This window comes from Neophocaena asiaeorientalis, unplaced genomic scaffold (genome assembly GCF_003031525.2).
Source record: "Neophocaena asiaeorientalis asiaeorientalis breed wild unplaced genomic scaffold, Neophocaena_asiaeorientalis_V1.1 scaffold115, whole genome shotgun sequence".
Taxonomy (NCBI): domain Eukaryota; kingdom Metazoa; phylum Chordata; class Mammalia; order Artiodactyla; family Phocoenidae; genus Neophocaena; species Neophocaena asiaeorientalis.
In genome coordinates, this window is record NW_020173132.1 from 1659699 (window position 1) to 1672651 (window position 12953).

Consider the following 12953-nt stretch of genomic DNA (forward strand, 5'->3'; position numbering starts at 1 on the left):
ACGTAGATGTTGTAGACGTAGTTGATGTAGATGTAGGTACAGATGTAGATGATGTAGATGTAGGTATAGATGTAGATGATATAGATGTAGGTGCGGATGTCCATGTAGATGATATAGGTGTAGATGTAGGTGCAGATGATGTAGATGTAGGTGTAGATGTAGATGATGTAGATGTAGGTGCAGTTGTAGATGATGTAGATGTAGGTGCAGATGTAGATGTAGATGATGTAGATATAGGTGTGGATGTAGATGTAGATGATGAAGATGTAGGTGCTGATGTAGATGTAGGTGCAGATGTAGATGTAGATGATGTAGATATAGGTGTGGATGTAGATGTAGATGATGTAGATGTAGATGACATACATGTAGATGTACATGATGGTGCAGATGTACTGTAGGTATAGAGGTAGGTGTAGGCATAGAGGTAGGTGTAGATGGATGTGTGTGTATATACATGTATATGTATCTACTTGCATGTGTCTCCATAAGTAAAACAGTTGATATGTAACGTGTCTTCTAAAGCCTTGTAAATCTAACTAAGGTTTGGTAACACAAAAATCACCCCCTCTTTGTTTACCTATAACCGTTGAGGTGACATTAATGCCGTTGCAGACCCACCTTGCCAGACAGAGCTCGGCAGTATTCAGAAGCGGCTCGGGGTGAAGAAGCTCCTCGGTGAGTTGTGGATCACTCTCTGACACCTTTACTGCTTACATAAATAACCCTCAGGAAACAGCAACACAAAATTGATATTCATCCAACAAACGGGGACCTCACTAAATTTCGACAACGAAATTTATGACGTTTTTGAAAGTCATTTGCCTTACTTTTATTATCTTACCTATTGAAAGATATGTTGTCTGTTTTATTACCCTAATATAATGCTCATTTTGAAAGTTATTAAGTAAAAAAGAAATTTAAACAATGCTAAAGGTAAAGCAGCAGAAACTTCGGTTCTAATTCTGTGGTTGACAGTTCACAAATTGATGGTATGTATGTATGTAGAGAGAGGGGAAGAGAGAGGGAGGGAGAGAGAGATGGTTAAAAGCATGGGCTGAGTTCCTCAGGAAAATTGGAACAGATTTTTTAGTTTCTCATCAGCACTTTTTATAAACTTACTTTTACTAAGTCAATGTATGTATTAGATGATAAATAGATACATAGATAATTCCAAATTTCACCCAAAGCCTTGAAATATTAGAATGCTTGGCTATTAACTGATTGTTAAACTATCACATATGATTATTTTCTTTATTTTTGTCAACATACAATTTTTCAATACACTCTTTTTGGGATAATTTTAGATTCAGAAATTTTATAAGTACAGTAGAGTTTCCATGTATCTTTCACCCAGCTTCATCTAAAGTTACCATCTTACCATGTATAGACTAACTATCATATATTTATCAAATCTAAGAAATTACCATTGCTATAATCCTATTAATTAAGCCTCACACTTTATGTGGATTTCACAAGTTCGTCCACACATGTCCTTTTTTCTATTTCAGCATACAGTGTAGAACACCACATATGCAACATTGTTGCTGTTGTTTTTCATGTATGTTAATGCTTTTGTGTACTTAGTGGCACATAATTTTATGGTTTTAGATCTGATTAATCTGTGTTATGATATGCTGTCTTTGTAATTACAATATTGTATGTTTATATGAGAAAATTTTTCATATTACTTGAAAATTCACAGTTCAAAATAAATAGACTAAATTTTTTAATACAGCATTTTAGACGTGAAGCCACATCATTAGGTAAAAGCTACAATGTATCACAATTCTTTTGACTCTGTTACAAGATGCACCTTTCCAGCTCACAGGTGGAAACGTTACCTTGGTACCTGGGTTTGTTTCTTTCTACAAATCGAAGTTCATTCATGTGCACTGGGAAAAGCCATTGACATTCAACGGGAAAATATCTTCGACTTGGTCAAGGTCTATTAGTGACAAAAAGCTATTAACGTCCAGGCTTTGATTATTTGATGTTACGTAAAATGAAAACATGTTTAGAGCCCAATTGAGAGGAGTCACCTTTATTCATCTTACGTAATAAAAATGAAAGTCATTACTAGAGAGCACTGACCCTTCAATATTCCTTCTGAAATGGGCAGGAAAGCGTCCTTCTCTGACAGTCTGTCCACTGTTATGCGGTAGCAGGTGCGATGCATCCAGGCTGCAAGCTGTCTTGGTGTCTGCATTTCTAGGCTAATTCCTAATAATGCTCTTCTGTTTCCAAAGTGTACTGGCGGAGACAGCAAATTAAATGGCCACGCTAACTGTCCGTCTTAACATTTTTATGTCAAGTATGTCAAATTATGGTATTTTTTAAGAGGTAGAGATAATAATATTGAAAATCTTCCTTATCTTTCCTGCTATAAATCCACAGAAGGTGCTCTCGAGTTTCCCATATTGGTGATATCCGGTCCACCTCACTCGAAGACCAGAAGTTCAGATCCTTCAAATGAATTATAATTTTCAAACTAAATTGATTATTTATATATCAGAATTTTGAAACTTTTTTAAGGGGTTAAATAATGATCGCATATTGTTGCAGGACTAAATGGAACAGTTTCATGTTTTATGTGTTCGTTAGTCATTGTTTTTCCTTTTTTCTTTCACCAAGTAACTATAGTGTATCTGGTCACTGAACAGACGGTTGGTCAGGAAAGACAAGAAAATTGTCTAATCTCCTGAAGCTTACACTGTAGCGTGGGAGTGTTTATTGAAGAATGTGAATTCACGTCTCAGTTATTATTGCACACTTATCACTAGCAGTGTGCCAGGTACATGTTAGATATTATATTATGAAACTAAGTGTCTAGCTTCCCGCTAGACTGAGTGTGAGTTGTTCGTATAGCAATCAAAATCAAGAGAACCGGAAGTTCCCAATACAGAGGATACCACAGAGTGGTGGTGAACGCATGCACTGAGAGACACACACGATGGAAGAAATATATCAGAAACCCTCCAGCCTAACAGAAGGGGGTCACATTTCAGTCAAGTTTTACATTGCAAGAGGGAGGGAAGGAGAGGGATTCCAGGTGAGGAGAAGATGCATAGAGAGATGAAGCAGGACTGCATTTGTAGAAAACAGCTTGATGCGGAAAGAGCTGAGGATACATGAATGAAAATTTGGGGAAATGAAAGTCAAAAATCGGCAGTGATGAGACGGTGAAGGGTCCCATATGCCCTGCCGGGTGGTCTGGGTGACTTATCATGCGTGGCGTTCATCGGCTCTCATTCTGTATATTGTACATCTGGAAACAGCCCCCTTTGCAGAGTGATTAAAAAGACAAGACAGTAACTTTGCTCAACAGAAGAAATGCAAGTTCACTATGACAGCGCCTGCTTTGTTCTACCTGCACCGTAGCTCGTAGCCTGGAGCCGGAGCTCGTATGTGTGTGTCTTGAGTGAGTCAGTGCACGGTTGGTGACCCTTGTTCCTACCACATGTGCGTGTCTCACAGGACAGTACGTCCCCCAGTGTGACGCAGATGGTTACTACAAGCCGACGCAGTGCCACGGCAGCGCTGGGCAGTGCTGGTGTGTGGACCGATACGGAAGGGAAGTCGTGGGGTCCAGGAGGCGCGGTGCAGCAGACTGTGGTAAGGAGGAGGGCCGCGCGTGCCACGATTTCTCCCCCGCAGGATAAGTGCTGGAGAGTCGCATTCTCTGCCCAGCTCTATGCAAACCCTACGGAGTGTACTGGGCGGGGCGGGGGGACAGGAAGGCTCACTCCTAGCATGTTAGAAAAAGTTGTATAACTAACAAGTAGAACTGCATAACTTAGGTATTTTAAGGAAGAATAATGAAAGGTGGGCCGCTTTTACTCCTTCGAGTACGGGAAGGATGTCGCATGCCTTCCGTGTTCCTCTCGGGTAAGGCAGACTGTGTCATCCATCCTGGGCCCAGTCACCGGGCCCTGGTGGTTGCCGTGTCACCACACAGCACCCTCCCATCTGTGTGCCTTTGGAGAAGGTCACTCAGGGAGAACATGGGAGCACCAGTGAAAGAAAAAATAACCTTTTTAAAGTAAAGGTCCATAAATTGCAGCTGTGTGAACATGTTTCCTTATGTTTGGGTGAGAAAATATAGTTTTAATTGTTTGAAGGGTAATTATAATTAATATTCTAGTTCTTTTTCTGAGCATGCATTTTACATATAAACCTAAAAAAATAATATTACAGTTAAGTTGAGCATAACACACACACATTGTAAAGTTTTAAGTGTGATGTCTTTTGTCTTTCATGAAATATTTTTTCAGAATGCAGGTTTCAAGTGAGTATTTCTGTTTGTACTGTGGAGAGTTTTCACTACAAAAGCCACTTAGCTGTACACACACACACACACACACACACACACACACAGATGGAATTAATGGATTATGTTTCAACTAATACAAATGACCAAAATGTAAACAAAGTACTTGGTCAGTCTTTTATTTCAGAAAATTTTTAGCTTTCTCCTTTATGCAATTTTTAAACTGATACGCTGTGATTGTTTAGAAACAGATAAATGGTAAACAGTATATAAAAGCAATCGCGTTTAATGCTTAAATGCCTGTTCTGCATTTATTTATTCCACAACACTTTTAATAGCTTGGTTTTGGCTTTCGGCCAGTGTTTTCAGATTCCGTACGATGGAGTGCAGCACTCAATAGCTACATTACATACTTGTTACATGTGGAGAACACAGCTTTGTAACACAGAGTTTGAACGAGTTACACTATCAGTTATTTCAGTTATCCGTGATGGATAAAGAATTTCAGGTGTTTATTTTATAAATAATAATTATATGGAGATGAATTCAATAGGTGACAGGGAAATGGTTTTGAGAACGTGACTTGTGAGTTTTCTCGGCATGTTGAAATTATTAAGAAAATACAAGAAGTAGACGAGTACAAATAACATTTTCTTCACAAAAGATACGAACTTCAGTGTGTTGTATTGTGAAATCGATCAGTTCATAAGCACTGGATGACATTAATAGGATTTGCTATAATTAGCTACCAAAGAATTATTAGACCAAAATATTAGAAAGGGTAGAAAATAAACACACTGGTACTAGGGGGAAATGATGTAATGTTTACATGAAATGATGTAATGTTACATTTACATTTACAAATGTAAATGATTACATTCTGAGATATGTGTGCATTATTGCCTCCATAGTCATTATAAATTACTGAACCTTTTTTTTTAAAATACCTACTGGCTGTGTTAGTTTTCTGTTGCTATTGCAACAGAATCCCTCAAAGTTAGTGGCTTAACCCACACAGATGTGTGATCTTACACTTCTGAACATCAGATGTCCAGCATGGGCTTCTCCAGGCTAAGGTCAGGGTGTCTTCAGGGCTGGTTCTTCTGAGGCTCCCTCCCGAGGACAGTGTTTCCTGGCCCTGTCCTCTCCCAAGACCGCTCACGTTCCTTGGCCCAGCTTCTGACTGTTCTTCTGTAATCACACTGCCCTCTGACTTCATCTGGAACCAGTTCTTTGATTTTAAGGATGCAGGTGATCACCTGGGCCCACCCCAGTTACCCACAGTAACCTGTAAGCTCCAGGCCCGTCATTAATCACATCTCCTGAGCCCCTTTACCATGTAAGGTCACACAGTCACAGGTTTCAGCCATGAGCAAGTGAACATCTTTGAGGGGCAACTATTTTGCCTACACACTAAGAGAGGAAGTTCTCAGTTCTTCGTAAAATTCAAAGTTTGACATATAAAACCTGGGCCGAGCTCAATATTACTGAACTGGAAATCGTACATATCAGACCTCAGCAACAATTCCGCTTTTTAGCACTGTATATTTTAACAAATGACAAAGAATGAATCTTACCTTATTTTTGTTAAGAAAGCTAAAGAGCAAATTAAAATTTTATTTTATTTATCTTTAAAAAATTTTTTTGTTCTTGGAGTATAGGTGATTAATAATGTTGTGTTAGTTTCAGGTAGACAGCAAAGTGACTCAGTTTATGAATTTCCTCAATTTTCATCAGAATTTTCTGACCCTCAGAAATTATCCTGCCACTCAGTCACATAACACTGATGTTTACTTTTTCCCTAAGCTATTGATTTTGAGATCTCTGGAGATTTTGCAAGTGGAGATTTGCGCGAATGGGCTGCTGATGACGATGAAGATGACATTATGAACGATGAAGATGAGATTGAAGATGATGATGAGGATGAAGGGGATGATGATGATGGTGGTGACCAGGATGGATACATCTGATGGATGAGAGCCGAGAGCAACCAATTCTATGTTTCTTTTATTTACCAAGTGATCCCCTACTGAGGAGTACCTTCCTGCCCCAAAACAAAATGATTCTAAAACTCACTTATATTTTGTATAATTATTTCAAATATTGCAACTAAAGTCATAGAACTTTATGTTTAGAGAAGTATCATTTACTTTGAGTTTTTATACGAAATAGAGGACACGTATGGAGTCTAGCCAGACAAGAGAAAATTATGAAGAGCTACTGATCTCTGTGAGTCTGCCACAAACAAAACAGCCAGTGCTTGAGGTCGTATGTGGTATTTTTCTGGGAGAAATTCTAAGTTGAATCTACGATAACATACTAGTGACCTGGACCCTAAGGATTTTATAAAAATATGCATGACCTTAATCGCAGTTTACAAGTAGACTCTTCCCAGAGCTGCAGGGATATAGAGGTGAGTGAGGGAATAGCACAAAGTGAGAAGAACGAAGTCACCATCCTGGAGACCTCCACCATGTTTGTGTGTTTTTACTTATGAAGTTTTAGTGATGTTTTTAGTTCTGAAGTTATTCTGGATGTGACCAGATATCTTACAAAATGGCCGGTAGGGAAAAACCGTGGATTCTGAAAGTTAAAAACATAGTTGTCCTTTCTAATTTTTATTTTAATTTACACAGCAGTCTTATGTTGATTTGTTTGATAATCTTAACCAGCATGATTTCTTTATCTTTCTAGGTTTCTTTATCTTTCTGACCAGCAACTTAGGGTGCAGAACTTAAAGTAGAAAGACAAAGGGAAAGATTCTTTTAAACCGTATTTTTACCAAACGTTTGTCATTTGCCCCAATATCAAACTTAAAAATCTTCATTCTTATTTTATTTCCTATGTTAGATAAATATTTGCATTTAATCTAAGAATTATACCATTTTTGTTACTAGTGTCGAAACTTAGAGAACATACTGTGTGGTGCCTTGCAAAATAGAAATAGAAAGGTTTCAGCATGCATCCCCACATAGGACATTAGGCATAGATAGGCACACCTAATCACGAATTAATACCAGTCCCGGTACTGCTGCTGGAATGAAGAAAATAGAATACTTTCTTTCTTTTTTCTACTGTTACATAGTTACCGTGTGGACTTGTTTATGATTATCGTGTAGAGTAGCATTTAAGATTTAACTGCAACAAAACTTACTTTAATTGTTGTATTTAAGTTAGCATGTTAATTGATCATGTAGCCCTTCTGGTACACCATCGCTTTTAAGGATATCAGACCTATGGTTTTGTGCCCATCATAAAAGTGGAAAAACCTGTTGGGTGTCACACACTGGCGTCACCACTTAAACAGTGGGTCAGCTGGTTTCCCAGCATACAATCCACTGAAATAAAGTTGTTGGATTCTTTCCATTTGATTTATATACACTGAGAAAAAAATCTTTAATGTTAACTTTATGTAATATTTAAGGTAAAATGCATTTTCTTTTTTACTGTTTATGTATAGTTTACAAAATAAAGAACCTTGCAACCAAATTAAACTGTTCCTTAATGATTTTCTGGGGTATAGATGGTAGCGTGCAGGATTCTTAATCTGTTTCTTGATTTTTAAGAAGCGTACATCACAAACTAGCTAGAGAAGTTCTTTTTTAATTTTGAGTTTCAAAGTCAGAGCTCTTGACATCTTGCATATTGTTTTATTAGATGCGTTTAAAAATATTTTTTGTCAGATTGTTTTGTTTTCATTTGTCACAGCACTGCAGAGTAGATCATTTCCTTTGTTGACGGTGGTATTTTTAAGCCCATTTTTGTGGTATTATACGTAACATATTTAGCTGAATTTCTATAGCGGCTGCATTTTTTAAGAGTGACAGAATAACCTTATCTGTATAACAAATGTATAGAAATCACAAAATGTAACTTGTGGGTTGGTTGGAAAAAGACAAAAAAAATCAAATGCTATATATAGGTTTAGCAAATGAATTTAAAGGAACAAATATGGTGGTCTTTTAGTGAAGCTGTTTTTTTTTTTATTTTTTATTTTATATTGGATTATATTTGATTTACAATGTTGTGTTAGTTTCAGGTGTACAGCAAAGTGATTCAGTTATACATATATCTATCCTTTTTCAAATTCTTCTCCTAGTTTATTACAGAATACTGAGTGAAGTTCCCTGTATTATACAGTAGGTCCTTGTTGATTATCTGTTTTATATAGTAAAACAGTGTATATATATATATATATATATAGTATAGTAGAGTGTATATGTTAATCCCAAACTCCTAATTTATCCCTCCCCCCACCTTTCCCCTTTGGTAACCATAAGTTTGTTTTCTAAGTCTGTAAGTCTGTTTTTGTCTTGTAAATAAGTCCATTTCTATCATTTTTTTAGATTCCACGTATAAGTGATATCATATGATATTTGGTTTTGTCTGACTTCACTTAGTATGATCATCTCTAGGTCCATCCGTGTTGCTGCAAATGGCATTATTTCATTCTTTTTTATGGCTGAGTAATATTCCATCGTAAATATGTACCACATCTTCTTTATCCATTCCTCCACTTATGGACACTTAGGTTGCTTCTATGACTTAGTTATTGTAACAGTGCTGCAATGAACATTGGAGTGCATGTGTGTTTTTGAATTATAGTTTTGTCTGCGTATATGCCCGAGTGGGATTGCTGGGTCATATGGTAGCTCTATTTTTAGATTTTAAGGAACGTCCAGACTGTTCTCCGTAGTGGCTGCACCAATTTACATTCCCACCAACAGTATAGGAGGGTTTCCTTTTACCCATACCCTCTCCAGCATTTAGTGTTTGTAGACTTTTTGATGATTGCCATTCTGACTGGTGTGAGGTGATACCTCATTGTAGTTTCGACTTGCATTTCTCTAATGATTAGTGACGTTGAGCAGCTTTCCATGTACTTCTTGGCCATCTGTATGTCTTCTTTGGAGAAACGTCTATTTAGGTCTTCTGCCCATTTTTTGATTGGGTTGTTTGTTTTTGTGATATTGAGCTGCATGAGGTTTTAGTATATTTTGGAGGTTAATCCCTTGTCGGTTGCCTTGTTTGCAAATACTTTCTCCCATTCTGCGGGTTGTCTTTTCGTTTTGTCTGTGGTTTCCTTTGCTGTGAAAAAGCTTTTAAGGTTAATTTTAGGCCCCATTGTTTATTTTTGTTTTTATTTTCATTACTCTAGGAGGTGGATCCAAAAAGATATTGCTGCGATTTACATCAAAGAGTGTTCTGCCCGTGTTTTCCTCAAAGAGTTTTATAGTATCCAGTCTTACATTTAGGTCTTTGATCCATTTTGAGTTTATTCTTGTGTGTGGTGTTAGAGAATGTTCTAGTTTCATTCTTTTACTTTTAGCTGTCCAGTCTTCCCAGAGAATGGGAAGAGACTGCCTGATTCCTCCAGCTCCGTTTTCCTTTCTCAAGATTGCTTTAGCTATTTGGGGTCTTCTGTGTTTCCATATAAATTTTAAAATTTTTTGTTCTATTTCTGTGAAAAACGTCATTGGTAATTTGATAGGGATTGCACTGAATCTGTAGATTGTCTTGGGTAGTATAGTCATTTTAACAATATTGATTATTCCAATCCAAGAACATGGTATCTCTTTCCATCTGTTTGTGTCATCTACGATTCTTTCATCAGGGTCTTACAGTTTTCGGAGTACAGGTCTTTTGCCTCCTTAGGTAGGTTTATTTCTAGGTTTTTTTTTTTTTTTTGATGTGACAGTAAATCAGATTGTTTCCTTAATTTCTCTTTCTGATCTTCCGTTGTTAGTATGTAGAAATGCAAGAGATTTCTGTGTATTAATTTTATATCCTGCAACTTTACCAGGTTCATTGCTGAGCTCTAGGAGTACTTGTTTTCGCTCCCTCGGACTACAGCACGAGTCCCAGTAAGGCTTTGCCTGAATTTGTGGTCTGGCCTCTTATCAATTTCTGTGGATTAAAGCATCCAAGAACCCGGCTTGGTAATTGAAGAGGAGGCAGGCAGGCCTGGGATGGAGGGAAAGCGTGGAGAAGGAGAGCAGTTGATGAGTAGAGCGTGAGCTGGTGAGAACAGAGGGATCGAGGCCAGACTGGGAGGCTCCAGCATGCCATGTCGAGCAGTTTGGAGTTATCGCAGAATCTCTGGGAAATCATCGAAAAACGTTTATGAAAAGAAGTTACAAGACCAATTTCGTGATCTAGAAATTGCCATCTATGGATCTATGGAGAATAAGACGGAGTGGGGAGGGTGGTGAAACAAAAGACATGGCCAGAGATGTTTAAGTGGTGGCCTTGTGTAAAAAAGATGAGCTGCGGCAAACGTGTTTTCTTTCTCGTGAATTGGGGAAATTGAAGGAATTTACCAATTATAGTGCAAGCTGATGATGGAAGGTGAGAATGGCAACCAAACTTAGGAGACGACAGGCTCAGTGAGATTGGAGACAGAGAGTCACCTGTTGAGTGAGGAGGAGATGTAGGACCCAGGGAAACGAGTTGTCCGTGTCCCTCCTGGAGCATCAAGGTGAGATGTGCACATCTGCTACCCTGGCCTCCAGACCTGCCTGGGCTCCAGCCCCCAGGGGCTCTGCTCTGTCCTGGATTCTTTCCATGGCTTCAGGCAACATGCCTGTCTCCTAGATGCTTCCTGTGTGTCCTTAAAACAATCCACCCATTTGGGAACTTGAGAGTTTCTGCTCCTTGTAAACCAAATATCTTAAAACAGGTGGTGGGGTTGATGGCCATATGTTATCAACAGATCACATGAATGTCATACAAGCAGTCATACAGGAGGAAGTATGGACCATGGGACATGGAGGGTGGTATTACCCTAAAGGAGCAGAAATGTTTTAAAGTTGCATGTTCTGAAAGAATGCATACTTCAGCTACAGGGAAATTGTGCGCTCTGTTCCTGCATTTCAGTTTAGGGCAGCAAATTCAAACTGTTTGGCTTGAGAAAAGCACCTTGGGATGTTTCCAAATGAAAGATGTTCTCTTAATATAAAAGGCTACTTTTCAGTCTTTGGTATCATACGTTTCTCTTTTAACAAGTTTAGCTGCTTCCGGGCAATAACATCTGTGACACGAGGCAAGGTGTCTGACGTGTATCAAGATTCCTGTTCAGCGTTTTATCTGGTTTGAGATCCCTGGCTCACAGTAATTTGGGACCTGTGGGAAAAAGGATCTTGGGTGACAGAATGACAGATTGAAACATTTGACACTCTTGTAGCAGTGTTGGTCCCTTTGGGATCTGAGGTCAGTAGAATTGTGGTGATCCAGTTCAAGGTGCGGGGAAGTGCATCTGCAGGTGCAAGGCAGTGATAGATTAGAAATGTAGTTTTCAATTTACTGTGCTAACACGGGTTGAAGGATGTGACGGAGGCATGAAGGGTGAAAGCAGAGGGCCTTTCCTGCATGTTCTGTGAGGCGGAGGGCAGTCACAGTGGCCGCCACACCCCAGGGATAGCGTGGTCCAGAGTTAAGCCCTGGAGCAGAATCCCTTCACATGTTTGGTACTTCCGGAATCCCAGCCACGATCCTTAGTTTCCCCAGCTCCTAAATAAAGTCAGAGCCCTGCTTTTCCTTGCTTCAGAAACGCCTAGCACTCTGAGTGAAGCAGACGCTTAGCTGTTAAGTGGAAGATTGTTGTACTAACTACACAAAGCTCTGAAATAAGAGGGCGCCATCTCTCCTGGGTACATTTGACAGGATATGCCAGACCTAGATTATGCAATACTAAAATTTAACTTACTGGCTATTACCTCAAGGAATTACCTGGTTTGAAACATGATTTGAAACGCATGATTTGTGTTTGAAACACAAATATAAAAACTGAAACTGTGTAGTAGTTGATTATTTACATGTTCTTAAGAGGGAGACTTCATATATAAAAGAGGATTTTTTTTTTTTTTTTTTTGCGGTACACGGGCCTCTCCCGTTGCAGAGCACAGGCTCTGGACACTCAGGCTCAGCGGCCATGGCTCACGGGCCCGGCCGCTCCACGGCATGTGGGATCTTCCCGGACCGGGGCACGGACCCGCGTCCCCTGCATCGGCAGGTGGATTCCCAACTACTGTGCCACCAGGGAAGCCCAAAAGAGGATATTTTAAATAGAATGATAAATAGGATAAACAGGATACATTTGAATTTGATAAATGGTAAATAAGATTTTAATGAGTATTAATTAAATTGATTTTAATGGGTCATTTTATTAGAACTTGATACCGAGAAAAATTAAATTCCAGTAGAGAATTGGTGACTCCTGGGAAATATTTGTGGCGGAGGTAGAACTGTCCCAGGAGCATTCAGAATGAGTGCTTTTCACCTCTGCCTTGGTGGCTTTCTTTGATTGTCATACTTTAGACTGAGTATTCTTTGAAATTGTTTGCAAATAAGTTTTGCTGATCTGGGAGCCCATTGGTCTTTTTAGATATGTGTATTTCCTTTTTAATCAACCTATTTTCTGCTAATATGCACTTTCCTCCATCCGGAAGGCACCCTGCCTTTGACTGTGTTGTGATGGTGAAGGGCTGTGAGCGTTCTCTACACGTCCAGGCGTGGGGTGAGGACCCTCCCAAATGCTGATACATACACTGCGGTTCTCACATAGAACAGCAGCAAACCAGGAAGAAGAGCCACCTACTGGCTTAAAAATTAGGAAGTCAAGTCTGTCTTGTGGTTTGTTCTAGAATCTCGCTGATACATTTATCACCAGTCGATGTGGCTCATGAAC

At 39.0% G+C, this 12953-nt stretch overlaps 1 protein-coding gene across 1 annotated transcript in view; it reads left to right on the top strand.

The window, feature by feature from the left end:
- The window catches only part of SPOCK3 (SPARC (osteonectin), cwcv and kazal like domains proteoglycan 3), a 264404-nt gene extending 256756 nt beyond the window's left edge, over positions 1-7648 (top strand). Inside the window, exons 7-9 of the mRNA XM_024744113.1 lie at positions 613-675; positions 3475-3612; positions 6074-7648. Coding sequence (XP_024599881.1) covers positions 613-675; positions 3475-3612; positions 6074-6237 — 365 coding nt within the window. The 3' untranslated portion in view covers positions 6238-7648. The remainder of the gene's footprint in view (positions 1-612; positions 676-3474; positions 3613-6073) is intronic.
- The last annotated feature ends 5305 nt before the right edge of the window (positions 7649-12953 follow it).